A 17,763-nucleotide genomic window follows, 5' to 3' on the forward strand; every position below is an offset into this window, starting at 1 on the left:
GGAAGTTTTCCTGTGTCCTGCAGTTGCTTAATCCCAAGTAAACACACAGAGGCTTATATTAATGACACACTGTTTGGCCTGTACTCAGGCCTGTCATTAACTAGCTCTTACAGCTTAATTCAACCCATTTCTATTGATCTATGTTTTGTCACGTGGCTTCGTGGCATTACCTGTGTTGTGTCACATCTTGCTTCCCTGGGCAGCACTCAGCATCTCTCTGACTCTGCCTTCTTCTCCTTGTCTCTCTCTTGGATTCCCCACCTAGCTCTATTCTCTCTTGCCACAAGCCATAGAAGTTTCCTTATTAATCAATGGTAGCAACATAGATTCATAGCTTTCAGAATGACCATCCCAGGGCAGCCTCCCCAAGATCCTCCATGGTCACTGAGGACAGAGGTCTCAGGACAATATCAGCTTTTCCCCTGGCAGTCCTAGGCCTGCCAGACCTCAGAAGATCTGACAGATGTGGGGTAGGGACTTCTGGGGAGGACCAGCCTCCCTTGTCTAGGCAAAAGTGAGGCAATGGGCTCCAGAGTCCTGTTGTCCATGGTTTGAAGAAAGCCCTGGCAGCAGTTGAGGTGAAAGGCTGGTTTTGCTCAGCAACTGGTGCTGCCACTCTGGAGCAAGTTCCAAGTGGAGGTTCTGTGCCAGTCCATCTTCTTTGGAGGAAATAAAGGTGCTGCCAGGAGCCAGTATGTCTCTCTATCATGAAAAGCTTTTTAAATAAACATTTTAAATGCCATATTCTGCAGATCTCTGAGTATTTGAGGACTGTCTGTCTATTAGCTATGAATGGCTGACTATCAGCTTATGTTCCCTAAAAGTCTCCAATATGTTAGCAGCTTTCATATGACTAGGACTTATTGTCTCCTGAGAAAGCAAAGAAGAGTGTCAGGGGAAAGATTCAGGGCCAAATGGGAACAGGAAAAACAGGTCTTGTGAGTTGGTGTGTGGCCCAACCCTGAGAAAAAGAACCCTCTTGGGGGATAAGAAACTTTATTTTATATGTATCTTGTTTATGAAATTTGTTATTTATTAAACACATGCCATCATACATTTCACTTTTCTAGAAGCTTGGTGTTGAAGATTTGGTAAAGAGATAGGTGTAAATCTCAGTTAGCTTTTGTTAATCTGAATAGATCTTTTATAACTTTAAATTTCTATTATCATATAGAGTATATTATAAACCAGAGTTGAATCAAATATAGCCTTACATTTCTATCGTCATACACAAAGTCCAAACTAATGCACAATATTTGAGGATTGTTGTTATTTCATAACTGCAGTTTTGTCATTATTGTGAATCTCAATGCAAACATCTGACATGCAGGTGTTCTTAGGCTACACCTATGAAAGGTTCAAAAGAAGCAAGATCATTAAGGGGTTAGCTAAGGCAGACACCAGGAAGGTTTCCTTATTGCATCTGTCATGGATCTACTTTTTAAGCAAGTCCATGGAGTTTCTAATGATCCATGAGTGGTTATCATAAAAACAGCATTGCTCTCCTAAGGCCTTGCTTACGACCCCTTCCTGAAGGAATGATAACCAGGAACACCAAATGAATAAGTTTTAGGTCAAGGCTCCTTCTTACCTGGAGTACTGTTTTAGCTAGAGAAGAGAATAATTTCTCTAAATGTGTAACTGATTTTTCTAGGGCAGCGACATCTTCATCTACTGCCACTCCTAAGGCCCTGTTTTTCTGGTCTTTGAGTACAGCCAGTTTATAATCCTGAATGACTTATATAAAAATAATTAATTTTTAAGGCTACATAATACATCTTTGATTCTACATAAATTAGGTCAAGTGTCTTATTGTGCAGCCATTTTAGTTAGTAAATCTATCAATTGACAGCTCTGGGCCCAGTTTCCTAGTATATCAATGGGCATTATAGATAGACATTTTGTCCTCTATGCCAGGGAGTTTCTCTTTGACTTAGCTTTTTTAGTCTGTTTCAGGAGCAGGGATGACGTATTCTCTTCTATAGCTGCTACAAGCTGAAAGAGGTCGTAAGTGGTCAGTGCCCAACAAGACTAAAAGGCTAGTCAAAGGTATGCAGAGAATTTAAGCAATGGACCACTTATCAGAAACATGTGATTATCTGACACAGCTGTAGAGATGGAGAACAATCACATTGGCTGGTCTGGTCTACATCAGCCTTCAGTAAGTCCAGACCTCACGATTATTTGGAGCAGATTGCAGTCAGTAACCAATGCTTTGACAATTCTGCAAGCCAAATGGAGAATTGTTGAGACAAGTTCAAACTAGGTATAGAAGATAAAATTTAAGAACTTAATTAGAAATTTTAGACCCTTTGATTTAGTAATTGGGAAGGGGAGACAGAGAGAAAGAGAGGGGGGAAAAGTGAAAGCAGAGTTGCAAACAGTTTCCTGAAAGGAGAGAGGGATAGAGGAAGGAAGGAAGAGAAAAAGTGGAGGGGTTTTCTCTTAAAGAGAACTAACTTTACATAAGATGATGTGGTCTGGACAATGGGTGGGTCACCAAGCGGCAGGTATGAATACTAACATTCCCTGACAAAAATATCTCAAACAAAAATAGAAGCATACCTACAACATGTTGTAACAAAATAACCTTAAATTTTTATCAATATACAAAAATCCATTAAACAAGAGTAGAAACATATATATAGTGTAAAAAGTAATTTATATTTGTATAAATATACCATATTTCCCTAAATGATAATAACCATCCATAATCCACCAAATAACCAAAAGCCTCCCAAACCACACTTGGGAATATGGATGTTGTGTTCTCCAACATGCTTCCTGCTGTCTGTAGATGAAGTATCTTTCAGGCCCCAGAGAGGAACTTCTATGATAATGATCAAAGTCCAGTAAGCTTTGTTGATAGGTATCACCTGGCAACTTTCAGGAGGACTCACCTGTTCAAACTTCATCTTGAGCATGGAGACAACCAAGTCAACTCATCCCCTACATGGGTTTTATCCAGGGAAGACATGAGAAGTAGATAAAAGGAGGTGCTTTTGTGCTAATTTAGAGGGGATTTGACAGATGGACAAACCAAGAGGCAAGAGGGCATATAGTAGCTGAGAATTGAACTCCAGTCCTCAGCTAGGGCAGAATGTGCTCTTAAGTGCTGATCATCTCTCCAGCCCCTGCAATGGTTGATTGTCAGCTTCACACACTGGGTAGGGAGAGCCTCAGCTGAAGGATTGCTTGCACCATATTGGCCTGTGGTCACATATGTTGGGTAGTTGCTTTCTTTCTTTCTTTTTTAGTTTTCAGTTTTTTCTTTTTTGAGACAGGATTTCTTTGTGTATCTCTGGCTGTCCTGAAATTCACTCTTTAGACCAGGCTTGTCTCCAACTCAAATATTTGCCTGCCTCTGCTTCTGAGTGCTGACATTAAAGGCATAAAAGATTTGCACCACCATTTTCACCATCTGGCTACATTCCCAGTTTATAATGGAGTTTGTGGGCTACTAAGATGCAGCCGATGATGCAAGCCTGTACACTTGAGTTTGATTCCTTGAAATAAATTAAAAGTAGAAGGAGAGAACTGCCTATACAAGACTATCCTCTGTTCTCCACATATGAATGCAAGTTCTCTGTCTCTCTCTCTCTCTCTCTCTCTCTCTCTCTCTCTCGCTGTCTCTCTCTTTCTCTCTCTCTCTCTCTCTCTCTCTCTCTCTCACACACACACACACACACAAACACAGACACACACACACACAACTTAAGTAATTAGTTAATTAATTTAAAATTGAATTTGTAATTATATCTACTTCATAGGCTGTCTCAGGTTCTTGGGACAGGGTTCCACTTGGTTTATACACTTAACATGGAGGATTGTTGGGGACAGCTACTCCTATCTGGGACCACGTGTCACTGTCAGCATTCCCAGACTCAAGCCCAGGAGCAGTGTCTATATCTTTTCATGATCTCATAGCAGTCATGGGGGAGGGACCTGGCACTTTGTCAGTCACTGGTTGGGGTGTTGAGCTAGCCCTTTCTCTGTGTCTCTGGGACAGCACTGATTCAGGCTCTGTCACCATCTACAGCAGCTCTGCAGGTCGGGACTGTGTGTGAGGGTGCACATATTCTACTTCTGTGCTACACACACAGTAGTCACAGGCCCCGTGTGCTGACTGGACACTGCCAGAGCACAGCTACAGGACTCTAAAGAGAGAAGACACTTGAGTCCTCACCTCACTCAGGATGAAACTCCTTCTAGATGTCACTCTGCTTAAAAGTAAGATCCTTGTTCCCTCTGAGTGTACCGCATCTTTCTTGTCTTCAAATTACAGCCCCCTAATGGTCACATCTGAAGTTCTGGTTTGGGGTTCCCTTTGGGATCCAATGACCTCTGGGTTGGGGTTTTCTCATGCCCTCATGGTGACAACATCTGTCACCTTCACCCTCTAGGTCTGGACTCCTTAGTAAAGTCCACTATATTCATCGACCCAAGCAAAGAAACTCCCTTCCTGTCTCTGCCATATTGCCCTGCAATTTTTTTCTTGATCTTTTAAGAAACATTTACTTTTATTTCTTGTAAACAAGCCCTTTCTCTGCATTGGTGTCTGTGAACTGTCAGTGAGCAGAGCCTAAGAGGAGAGAGGATGGGTCTGATCATCTAGAACTAGGGTGATAGACAGTTGTGAACTGCCATGTGGGTGCTTGAACCATGCCTGGGTCCTGTGTAATTTTTTGTAAAAAAATTAATATTATTTTTACATAATCTTATTATGTGTCTCATGATGTCCTCCAACTCAATATTCTAGCCCAGACTTGCCTCAACCTCCCAAGTGTTAGGATTACATACATGCCAGCCTTGTATCTGCAATTCTTTTTTTGAATGATTTTTCATCACAGGGTTTTGCTATGTAGCAAAACTGTCCTGGAACTCATTCTATAAACCATCCTGGCTTTGAACTCATATATCCACCTACATCTGCCTCCAGACTGTTGGGACTACACAGTGTGTGTTCCACTGTACCTGGCTTCTCCTGCATTTTAATGATGACCAAGTTCCCACTGCAGACTGAATCCTGGCTTATTTACCTACTCCTCAGCTGATGAACAGTTTGTTGTGTCAAATGCTGGCATTACAATGATGATCTGACCATTATCCTTGTCTATGAGCTGTGCATGGCCATACAACGGATTCCTTCTAATTCTTCCAGTGTAAAACAATCAGCATGTGTTGGCTGCTTCTCTGGCTCAAGGTCTCAACTAGAACTGTGATGAATCCCACTGCTGGCTAAGGCTAGGGTTTCACCTAGGCTTGAGTAGGGGTGGGGCAGCTTCCAAACTCAAGAGATGGTTTGGTTGTTGGGTTATTGAACTAAGATGTCAGTTTGTCCCTGGCTGCTGTTTGGAGAGTGTTCTCAGCATCTTAACACAGGGACCAAGAGCAGCTCACAGTGTGGTGGCTGTCTGTCCTGACAGTGAGAAATGTGCAGGCAAGCAAGGCAAAGGCCAATGCCTGTGAACTTAGTCCTGGGCACTCAGCCCCGCCGGGTAGAGTGGAGTACATTTATTATCCTAACACTGGGGAGGCTGAGGCCAGAGGGTTGCCACAGAGTCAGAGCCTGGACTGCATTACTATGTAACTCTCTGTGTCAAACAAGTAGACACCTACCTCTTAGGCCTGGTGACCTGAGTTTGGTCTCCAGAATGTATATAGTGGAGGGAGAAAAACGACTTTCTATAGCTATGCTCTGACCTCCTCATGTTAGCATGGCATATATGACTGGTCCCAAATGCTTGCTTTTAACTGTGTTGGGGCAAACATGCACACACACACACACACACACACACACACACACACACACACACACACACACACACCTGTTACCTGGTCTCCTGATGCAGCAGCTGTTAGGAGTCCAGGACAAAGCCAGCAGGCAGGCAAGTGGGATTGATGGAGTTGCTGTGCATTCTTGTAGCATGCACTACTGCACACAGCATCGCCCTCTGGCTGGGTAACAGTTGGGCAATGAGATCATGTCCACCATCCCCAGGAGCCATCCCTTGTCAGAGTACAACTATGGGTGCTACTGTGCCATTGGGGGCTCAGACACTCCGGCAGAGGAGTCATCTATCTGGTGGGAGACTGGAGTGTCGGAGTTCCGGTGGGAACAGGGCACAAGCAGAGCATCTCATGAGCCAACATCATATATTTTGTTTTGTTTCTTTATTATTATTTTTTATTTGTTTCTAGACAAGGATTCCCTGTGTAGCCCTAGGACTTCTGGAACTCTTTCAGGAGACCATGCTGATATCAAATTCAGAGATCCATCTTCATCTGCCTCCCAAGTACTGAGATTAATGGTGGACACCACCACACCCCACAGAAGTTGCTTTCCATAAATATGTGCTTAATAGAAATCACAGATTATGAAGTCTCAGGACAATTTCTTCTGGAACATAGTTTTTTAAGTTATTGTCACCTGTTTTAGAAAGACTGTAGGTGAGAACTGACCTCCTGTGGGTCCATACCCTTCCCTCAGCTGCTCCTTCCTCTCTCCAGGTGCTGCCAACTCATGACCACTGCTATGCTCAGCTCAAGAATCTGGAAAGCTTCAAATTCTTCATAGACAGCCCCTACACCATCTTTTACTCAGACCCGTGTTCTGCAATGAGATCACCTGCATTGTTATTTTTACACTCCAGGACATCTGGACTCTGCTTGGCCCTGGGTAGGTTTGGAAGGGACACAGAAGTAACAAGGACAGTCACCATTTAGTGGTCATTTCCTTGGTCTCATGTGACCTCACAAGTACCTTATCAGGTAGATACTAAAATACAGATAAGTTCAATGATGAGGAAGAGGAGGAAGTCAGGGTCACTTGTCCAGTGTCACCCAGCTTAGAAGTGATGGCATTTGGTTCTGGAACACATATCTACATCATTCCAAATCCTCTTTTTAAAAACTTTTCAAGATTTTATTTATTTCTGTGGGAGACATGCTGGGCCACAACACAGATGTGCAGGTCTGAGGACAACTTGCAGAAGTCAGTTCTCTCCTTCAACCATGTGAGTCCTGGGGATGGAAATTGGGTTCTGATTGGCAGCAAGTGCCTTTATTCCCTGAGCCATCTTGCCTGCCCAAAGCCTCTCCTATTAGCTGCTGTGTTATACTGATTCCACATTGACTTAACAATGGAGAGCTGCATCATTGGATATAAGCCAGATACAGGAGTAAACACCTATGCAGGGCAACATTTCTCATTCTCATTTACAGGTGAGGATTCAGAGGGCTGGGAATATAGCTCAGTTACTAGAGTCCTTGCCTAGCATGCACAGAGCCCTGGGTTCCACCTCCAGAACCCATGAATTAAGTGTGGTGGTACACACCTGCAACCCTGCACTTGGGAAGAGCAGGCAGCAGGATTATCTTAAATCATATAATTTTATAAGAGGTAGTTGATATTTATAGTTTTCCTGGTTTTAGGATTAAATATATGTGTTTATTTATTTATATGTACAGGAATGGGTTGGCATCATGTTCTTGTTCAGTCACTCTCCACATGTCCTTAGAGCCTCCGTCTCTTTCTCACTAAACATGAAACTCACCTTTAGCTAGCCTGACTGACCAACAAGTTTTGGGGATACATGCTCCCTGCTTCCCAATACAGTTACAGATGTTTCAAGCACATCTTGCCTTTCAGAAGGGTTCTGGGCATCTTAGGTCAGGTCTGCATGCGCTTTTGGCAACCAATTTACCAACTGTGTCATGGGAGCCCACAAAAGTTTCCCAGTTAGCTCGGATCTTTCTTTACACAGCAGGGCTGCATTTGGTGATGACTGGACCATGTGCATGGTCACCAGGTGTCTGAGATGGTCTGCCGTTTTTTGTGTTGGGGGGGAAGTGTTTTTGCTCTACTCCTTGGCATTACTTTAAAAACCCTTTGGCAGAGACTCTCAGGGCCTCATGGATGAGGATCTAGGCCCTCCTGAGTCCATCCTGTGTTTTCTGTCTGTCTCTCTCTAACTATCTTTCTATCTATTATTTCCTGCTGCTTCTGCTCAAGAGTACCCTGGGGAAATGTGTGGGTGAGATGGCCCCCCCCACACACACACACTGTGCCATCTCCACAGCCACACAACAAATGATTTTTTTTTCATTATAAATGTGTTCCAACCATTTGGACACCCAATGCACCTTTGTGTTTCTGACTCTCAACCCCGAGTCTACACAGATGGGAGGGCAATGCTTTCATTTGGTTACAAATCGTAGGGAGCAGGGTTATGGGCTCCACTCAACTTCTTTCTTACTTCTCTGGAGACAAAAACAATCCTTGTGAGGCCTTCATCTGCAACTCTGACCACCAGGCGGCCATCTGCTTCTACAACACTCCATACACCAAGCATTACAAAAGCATTCACTGTTAGACTTGTCACCTCAGTGACTGGCACAACTTCCCTGCCTGCCTAGCTCAACTACACACTGTGCCCTCTATAAAGCACCAATACATAGAACTCAGCTTTGCTAATTGTATTCTCTGTCCACCTGCCGGGGATCAGCCTCAGCCGTTTCAAGAGTCTCGAAGGGCAGGGATGTCTGGCAGGTGCAAGACAAGCCTGGGACATACAAGTTGGTGCAGCCTGACCGAGTCTCGTCCGATATGGAGATTTGTGCATCTTCTCCACTTTCTGTCGATCTGACTCAACCCCAGTCTTTTATTGTAATAATACAAGGAAATAGGGCATGATAAAATTCAACAGGTATTTGGGTTCTTTACAATAGTTTCAAAAGTTCTTTTTGTAAATCAGCAAAGTGTACCCTGTGCCCCTTGATTGCACATAGAAGTTCCCAGGAAGAGAGCCAAAGCATACCAGCTTATCCTTTTACAGGTTAATAATTATCAGAACATCTGAGGCAATCATCCCAGAGGCCATCTACTTGTGGTTTCTTAGAAAGAACAGAAATACAAGCAATGGTTTGAGGTACCAGATTGTCAGCTTCCTCTCAGCCTAAGCCCTTCTTCATCAGTCTGTAATTCATCAAGTTGTCTTCTAACTAGTTCTGGGTAACTCTTGTCTTCTATCCTATCTAAATGTCACTCCATCTACAGTTTTCTCCCACCAGCCTTCGGGGTTTTCCCCATGACCTGCCTAACAGCTTTAACTCCTGCCATTGTCACAATCTCAGAATCATTTCATAGAAACCACCGCAGGAGAGAGGAAGAAAATCATAGAGAGCAAATAGAGTAGGAAACCAAACTGGACAGAGAGTAAATGAGCTGAATGCAGGATCACATCCTGTTGACCTTCCAGTCCTCACTGTGCCTAAACACACCACAGGATAGTTGTCCCTCTAAAGTTCACAGCAGGATAACTTTTTAAACAAACAAAATAGAACACACCATCTTCTCTAACTTTCTCTATCATGGGACCCCATAGGTAAAGTCAGGTTAATCTCTGGTTTCCTGGTCAATCTTTTAGGAAAAAGATTTCTCATTGGTTAAAGGCTGTGTGGTCTCGGTCTCTTTTTTCCTTTAGAGAACACTTGCCCAGTCCTCTGCCCTTCCACCCCTAACCCCATCTGCACTCATGTCCAAATGTCAGGTCTCCCCCCTCCCAAGGTCATTTCTGATGAGCAATAGGTGCAGCTAGAGCCACCTAGACAGGCGCAGTGACCTGTCGTAGCTGGTAGTGACTGTCCAGAGTCCTGCTGTAGGAATCAGAGATCTTGAGTGAAAAGACAAGCAACTCAAATCATCACCTAGTGGTTGTTATCCAGGTAAGAGTTCAGAAGTGTGGAAAAGGAGGTGCTGGAGTGCTAAGTTACAGGGTACATGACAGATGGTCAAATGCAGAGGCCATAGGGCATTGGGCCAGGAGACACTGTTCACCAGCCACCATGTAGTTGCTGAGAACTGAACTTCTGTCCTCAAGAAGAGCAGAAAGTGGAGCCATCTCTCCAGCCCCTGCAATGATTGGTTGTCAGCTTCACACACTGGGTCGGGTGTGGGGCGTTTACCCACCAAGCCCACCGTTCCCCAGAGTTTTCTTGAGTGTGAGCAGCAGGAAATATTAGATAGAAGGATTTAGATTGCAGAGATTAACAGACAGAAAATACAGGACAGCCTCGAGAGGGCCTGGAACCTTTTCAACGGGCCCTGCCTGTCTCTGCTTCAGGGTATTTATAGAGATGCTAAGGGGTGGAACAAAAGACTTCTTCCCAATACAGCCAAGTGCAGACCATCTCAGACACCTGCACTCAGGCCCATGGTCCTAATCATTCTCTATGCGGACCTGCTGGGTAAAGTCACGAGGAACCTGAAAACCGGCTCCCACAGTCTCGGGAGCCTCCGCTGAAGGATTGCCTGCATCATATTGGCCTGCAGGCAAATCTGTTGGGCATTTTCTTTCTTTTTCATTTTTTAGATTTTAGTTTCTGGTTTTTTAAGACAGGGCTTCTTAGTGTATCTATGGCTGTTCTGGAACTCACTCTGTAGACCAGGTTGGCCTCAAAATCAGGTATTCCCTGCCTCTGCCTCCTGAGTGCTGACATTAAAGGTGTGCACCACCACCACCTGCTGCATTCCTAGTTCTTAAGTGGAGTTTGAAGGCTGCTAAGATGCGGCATATGATGCAAGCCTGTAGACCTGGGTTTGATTCCTTAAAGGTAGAAGGAGAGAACTGACTCCATAGAGTTGTCCCCTGCCCTCCAGATATGATCTCATGGTGTCTCTCTCTCTCTCTGTCTCTCTGTCTCTGTCTCTGTCTCTGTCTCTGTCTCTCTCTCTCTCACCTGTCTGTCTGTCTGTCTTCCTATATTGTTCTCTCTCACCCACCATGCAGGCCACCCCCCACAAACCCACACATTGATTAATGAGTTAATTAATTAAAGATTGAATTTGTAACTGGATCTATCTCAAAGGCTGTGTCATGTTCTTGGGACAGACTTTGCACTTAGTTTATACAGTTAACATGGAGGACTGTTGGGTCCAGCTACTCCTCCCAGGGACCACACATCACTATCAGCATCCCTCAAACCCGATTCTAGGAGCAATGTTTATATCTTCTTTTTACCTCAAAGCATCCACGGGGGCGGGATTTGGACCTTTGCCAGTTATTGCACTTGACTTGGTTGGGGTGTTGAGCTATCCTTTTCTCTGTCTCTGGGACAGCACTGATTCAGGCTCTGTCACCATCTACAGCAGCTCTGCAGGTCGGGACTGTATGTGAGAGTGCACATATTCTACTTCTGTGCTACACACACAGTAGTCACAGGCCCCGTGTGCTGACTGGACACTGTCAGAGCACAGCTACAGGACTATAAAGAGAAGTCACTTGAGACCTCCTCTCACTCAGGATGAAACTCCTTCTCCTGGTCACTCTGCTCACAGGTAGGACCCTTGTCCCCTCTGAGTGCCCCCATCTCCCTTGTCTTCATTGCCCAGTCTCGCTGGTCATGCCTCAAGTTCTGGTTTGGGGTTCCTGTTGGGGACTAGCAGCCTGTGGGTTGGAATTCCATGCTCACCTCATATCCACAACAGCTAGCACCTTTACCCTCTATGTCTGAACTCAGACAATCCCTTGGGAAAGTCCACAACATTTACCTGCCCAAGCAAAGAAAGCCCCTTCTGTCTCTGCCATAAGCCACGGAACCCATTTCTGGGAACTTAGGTGCCCTATTAATTGGATTTTCTTGTACTTTAAAAAAATATTTAACTTTATTTTATGTGTTTGAGTGTTTTGCCGGGACATGTATATCTGTGAACTGTGTGTGAGCATTGGCTCCAGAGGCAAGAGGAGGGGTCTGATCCTCAGAACTAGGGTCATAGACATGGTGGGCTGCCATGTGGGTGCTAGAACCGAGCCTGGGTCCTATGCAAGTGCAGCAAGTGCTGCTGACTGCAGAACCATCTCTCCAGCCCTGATGATTATTTTATTTCCTTGATCTTATGATGTGGCTCAGGATGCCCTTCAACTCAACATTATGTCCAGATTGAAAGCTTTCTGCCTCACCTTCCAAGTGTTAGGATTGCATACATGCCATACTTGCTTCTGCAACTTATTTTTTCATATTTTTCTAAACATGGTTCTCATAGTAACCATGTCTGTCCTGGAACTCTCTCTATAGACCAGGCTGGCTTTGATTTCGGTTATCCACCTGCCTCTAGCTGCAGAGTGCTGGGTTAAAGTCCTCTGACACTGTACTCTGGTAATCTGAAATTTCTTATCCACCTGCCTCACCTTATCCCAGTGCAGACTGAATCCTGGCTTATTTACCTACTCCTCAGCTGATGAACAGTTTGTTTTATCAAATGCTGACATTACAATGATGATCTGACCATTATCCTTGTCTATGAGCTGTGTGTGGCCATACAACAGATTCCTTCTAATTCTTCCAGTGTAAAACCATGAGCATGTGTTGGCTGCTTCTCTAGCTCAAGGTCTCAGCTAGAACTGTGATGAATCCCACTGCTGGCTAAGGCTAGGATTTCACCTAGGCTTGAGTAGGGGTGGGGCAGCTTTCAAACTCAATAGATGGTTGGATTGTTGGGTTATTGAACTAAGAGGTCAGTTGGTCCCTGGCTGCTGACTTGAGTGTGTTCTCAGCTCCTCAACACAGAGACCCCAGGGCAGGTCACAGTGTGGTGGCTGTCTGTTCTGACAGTGAGAAATGAGGAAGAAGAAAGGCAAAAGGCAATGTCTATAGACCTTAGTCCTGGGGACTCAGCCCCGCCGGTACAGTGGAGTACATTTATAATCCTACCACTGGGGAGGCTGAGGCCAGAGGGTTGCCACAGAGTTGGAGGCCAGACTGGGTTACCAGGCACCTCTCTGTCTCAAACAAGTAGACACCTTTCTCTAAGGCCTGCTGGCCAGAGTTTGGTCTCCAAGACCTACATAGTAGAGGGAGAAAACCCAAGTTCCTAAAGTTGTGCTCTGACTTCCTCATGTGTAGCATGACATTTATGAGTGCTCCCAAGGGCTTGCTTTCACCTTTGTTGGAGCATGCAAACACACACACACACACACACATACACACGCACACGCACATGCACACCTGTATTCCCTGCTCTCCCAATGTAGCAGTTGTTAATAGTCCAGGAGGAAGCTAGCAGGCAGGTATCAGACCCCTGGTGAAGCCAGGTGGGATTGATGGAGTTGCTGTGCTTTCTTTTATCAGGTGCTACTGCACAGAGCATCGGCCCTCAGGCTGAGTGGCATTTGGGCAATATGTTCGAGTGCAACATTCCCACGAATGGTGCAGTCTTAGAGGAGAAATTCTATGGCTGCTTCTGTAGCTTGTGGGGACCTGGCTATGATAATGAAAAAATAGAGAGGTGAGTGATCCACTAGGTGGTACACTGGAGGGTCTGGTGTGGCATGGGGACAGGACACAAGCAGAGCATCTCATGAGGCCTGAATAGGAGACATGCATATTCTGCAAACATCATATATGTGGTGCTGTTTATTATTATTTATTTTTCTTTCTTGTTTTTTTGTTTCCATAAAGAGGTTCTCTGTGTAGCCTTAGTTGTCCTTGAACCCTCTCTAGAGCTCATGCCGACTTTGAACTCAGACATCATCCATCCTCTGCGTCCTGAGTGCTGAGATTAAAGGTGGACATCATCACCCACAGCATGTATTTCCTCTCCTGTCATGCAAAGAAATCAGTCCAAGAGGTCCCTGTATCAGTGTCCCTGAAAGCAGAATGTGTGAGGTGTAAATAGTTTCAATGCTGCCCTCAGTTGGCAGACTAGGGTACTGGCAACCATCACATCTCCCATCAAAGTGTCAGCCTTGGCTTTAAAAAGTCTTCAATACTCCAGAATGTATAATTTCATTGTATTCCTGCAGCTTTGTTCAAAAATCACTTTTTTTGGAGACAGGTTCTCACTTATATATCTTGGCTGATCTCAAACTCAGAGATCCATCTGCCTTTGTCCCACAAAGTACTGGGAAATTGTAGACACCATCACACTTCACAGAAGTTGCTTTCAATAAATATATGCTTAATGGAAATTGCAGATTCTCGAGCCTCAGGACCATTTCTTCTGGAACATCATGTTAAGTCATCCTCACATATTTGAGAAAGACTGCAAGTGAGAACTGACTTACTACTGTAGGTCCATACTCCATCCTCAGCTGTTCCTTCCTCTCTCCAGGTGCTGCAGGACTCGTGAAGACTGCCTTTTTCAGGTCAATAACCTGGAAAACTGTGCAGTCCTCATAAGGAACCCCTACACCAGCTCCTACTTATTCTCATGTCCTGGGAGTGAGATCACCTGCAGTGGTAGGTTTACCCTATGGAACTTCTGAATTCTGCTTACATCTGGGCATTTTTGCAAGGGGCAGAAGTAACAAGGACAGTGACCACTTAGCAGTCATTTACTTGGTCCCATTGGACAGCACAACAACCTTATCAGGTAGATACTAAAATATGGATGAGGTCTGATGCGGTAATATGATTAATCTTTTTTCAATAAAAAAGAAGAGTCACATATTGGGGTAAGAACCAGAAGATCAGTGAACAGGGAACAGCTGCCAGCTGTTTCCTACCTCTTCTGTTCCTCCTTCCAAATGGCTTGGATTCTCTCTTAGCTGTGCCTTGCCACTTCCTGTTTCTATTCTGTTTAGAGTCCTCCAAACTTCTCTGGTTAGCTAGTGGCTAGCTCTGCCCTCTGACTCCAAGCAAGTTTTATTTGTTAGAACACAATAAAAATATCACATGACATTTCCTTCTTTTTTCTAAACAAAAAGGAAAGGTTTTTTTTTTAAGTAACATAGTAAAACCTTATACAGTAAGTACACTAATTATATACAAATACATACAGGCAAGAATTACATTAACAATGTCCAGTCCATTTGCTTTTGCCTAATTGAGAGAAAATACTCCATTTTATATCCTATCTTGGTGAGTTCAAAGCGTTGTACCTAATTCATTCTCTACCTTAACTTGCATTACCAACCCAAAACTATCTTTTTATGTCTCTCAACTATCCAGTCTTCCACTCCTTCAGAGACCTGAGAAGAAAATATTACCTGAGTCAACAGGAAGTGCAGATCAAACAGCTAAGAAATGACAGAAACAGTCCCCCGAGGTTCCTCTGTAACCTTGGAATGTCCATCTTCAGCCTACAGGCCTAGAACATCTGGCAGACTTATCTGTGAAACAGGACTTTTAAAGAACTGTCCTACCTTGTCTTTGCAAAGGTTGGCTGTTTACTCAGGTAATATTTCCTTCTCCCATCATCTTCTCTGAAGTATGTTGGTCCTGCCAGGAGCAGACATGTCTCCTTGTCTCTTAAAAAAAATTATGTTATTGAAACATCTTAAATGCCATATTCAGTATCTCTGAAGTGTTTGAAGACCACCTGTCTATCTAAAATATATCTCTGTTTGAATTCAAAACATACTTAACATGACTACAAGTTTGATTGTAATAGAGGGCTAGTTACTAACCTGTATTTCTTTATTATCCTAAAGAGTTTGTAATAATGACTTTCAAGGACTAGATGTTTACATTACATTGCTAAATGAACTGTATAGGTATAATACCTTGAACAGTAATAGAGAGCTATGTACAACATATAATAACAAAAATAACCTTAAATTTGTATCAATATAAAAAAATTCACATCAATGTCAAATATTTAAGGCAAGTTGTTGCTTTTTTGATTTAAAAGTAGACTCAGTAGCTCATTTTTATTATATCATTTCTATATTCCATTTTTTTCAGCACAAGATCACTGAATCTAATCTCTTTGTTTAGCTTTTTTCCGACCATTACCAGTAACAACTTGTGACCAACCCCCCAAATGATGACAAATATCTATAACAACCTGTCCCACCTCTTGGGAATGTCAGTGTCATGTTCTTAAAATTGCTTCCTATTTTCTGAGGATAATGGCACCTTTAGGGGAGCCCCAAAATTGGGATAATTGTCAAGTCCTGTGAGAGCTAGCTGTATCATTTGTTGTCTAGTCTCTGTAAGATGGGAATATGCAGGGCTTGTCTCAAGTCCTAGCTAGAGTAGTCTGTGAGGCTAGACCATCTCACTCACCACCTTGAAATTGTCCTGAGCAGTTTGTAGTCCAAAGCTGATCTTTGGGTGGTTTTTGTCAGCTTAGTGGTGTTATCACAATCCAGGTGGAATTGTCATTGTGGGACCCCATCCTCCTTTTGGAGACTTCAAAGGTCACTGTTAGGCATGGTTATGGTACACTGAAGAAAACTTAAACATTTTGAATGTCATATGTAGCACATCTCAAAGAGGTTAAAGGGCCATAATTTCTTATGTATATCCAGAGTACAAAAACTTACTACCTAGCTACATAGGTCTGGGAATAGAGCTCAATTCCTGGAGTGCTTGCCTAGCATGCACAGAGGCCTGGTTTACACCTCCCATAAATTGAGTGTGGTAGTGCACACCTGTAATCTCAGCATTTGAGAGGTGGAGGCAGGAGGATTGTCTTAAATCATATAATTTTACAAGTGACAGATGATACTTGTAGTTTTCCAGTTTTTAGGATTAAATACATGTGTTTATTGATCTTTATGTATAGGAATGAGTTGGCATCCCGTGTCTTCTTCAACCACTCTCCACCATGTCTTTAGAGCCTGGATCTCTCTCTCTAAACATGACACTTACCCTTAGCTAGCCTGACTGACAAACAAGCTTTGGGTATATATGCTCCTCACTTTCCAATAGAGTTACAGATGCCCCAACCATACTTTGCTTTTTCCATGGTCTCTGGGCATCCTAGGTCAGGCCCTCATGATTGTAAGACAACCACTTTACCAACTGTGCCATCTCCCCAGCCACAACAACTAATGTTCTTATTATCAGTGTGTTCCAGCGATTTGGACAACCCAACGTCCTTTTGTGTGCTTTGTCTCTCTTTTTAAATTTATTTTATTAAGATTTTTTTTTTTATTCATTAGTGCTTTGTCTCTTAACCCCAAGTCTTCATCTATGGGAGGTACACTACTTTCTTTTGGTTGCAAATTGTTGGGAGCAGGGTCATGGGCTCCACTCAACTTTCTTTCTTGTTTCTCTCCAGATAAAAACAACCCCTGTCAGGCCTACATCTGCAACTGTGACCGCGAGGCTGCCATCTGCCTCTTCGAGCAGAAGATGCGCATGTTCTGTTAGACTTGTCACCTTAGTGACTGGTACACCATCCCTGCCTGCTTGTGTTCACTACGCACTGTGCCCTCTAATAAATCACATATTGAAAGAGCTATGCATTGGTGATTATATTCTCTGTCTACCAAACATAACTAGAACCTCAGAGAATATCATTCCGTCTATTCTGGAAACTGAGGTATAATGGGAAATATGCTTCCAGAAAGCAAGCCCCTTGAAGTGTCATTTATGAGCCCAGCCATGTCCCTTTCCCCATCATTCTGGGAGGCAAGGCAGAGGCACAGGTAGAGGAGGGCAGATTTCTTGAGGTCAAGGCAAACCTGTTGTAAAAAGCAAGTTCTAGGACATCCAGGACTATTACACAAAGAAACCCTGTCTTGGAAACCAAACAAAGAAGAAGAGGAGGAGGAGGAGGAGAAGAAGAGGAAGAAGAAGAAGAAGAAGAAGAAGCAGAAGAAGCAGAATCAGTAGCAGGAGCCAGTCTGAGATACATAGCAGTGTGGGAGGACTGCTGTGGAATATTGTCTTAAGACATGTTACATTTGATTATGCTGTGGAACATTTGTTTAAATGATGTAAAAATTTATCACATTCTTTTGTGTTACATTTGTTTAACTCTATCAAGCTGTGTTACTTTAACTGTCTAAATCACCTGATTGGTCTAATAAA

At 43.6% G+C, this 17,763-nt stretch overlaps 1 protein-coding gene across 2 annotated transcripts in view; it reads left to right on the forward strand.

Annotated features, from left to right (window-relative positions):
- The window catches only part of LOC143270612 (phospholipase A2-like), a 326,364-nt gene extending 309,175 nt beyond the window's left edge, over nucleotides 1–17,189 (forward strand). Inside the window, exons 1-4 of one of the 2 annotated variants that reach the window (XM_076561188.1) lie at nucleotides 11,153–11,338; nucleotides 13,129–13,285; nucleotides 14,111–14,238; nucleotides 17,009–17,189. In XM_076561188.1, coding sequence (XP_076417303.1) covers nucleotides 11,305–11,338; nucleotides 13,129–13,285; nucleotides 14,111–14,238; nucleotides 17,009–17,100 — 411 coding nt within the window. In that variant the 5' untranslated portion in view covers nucleotides 11,153–11,304 and the 3' untranslated portion in view covers nucleotides 17,101–17,189. Of the gene's footprint in view, nucleotides 1–11,152; nucleotides 11,339–13,128; nucleotides 13,286–14,110; nucleotides 14,239–17,008 lie in introns of those variants that run through there. The other variant, XM_076561189.1, reaches the window with a different exon arrangement.
- Nucleotides 17,190–17,763: the final 574 nt, after the last annotated feature.

This window comes from Peromyscus maniculatus, chromosome 23, assembly GCF_049852395.1.
Source record: "Peromyscus maniculatus bairdii isolate BWxNUB_F1_BW_parent chromosome 23, HU_Pman_BW_mat_3.1, whole genome shotgun sequence".
Lineage (NCBI taxonomy): Eukaryota > Metazoa > Chordata > Mammalia > Rodentia > Cricetidae > Peromyscus > Peromyscus maniculatus.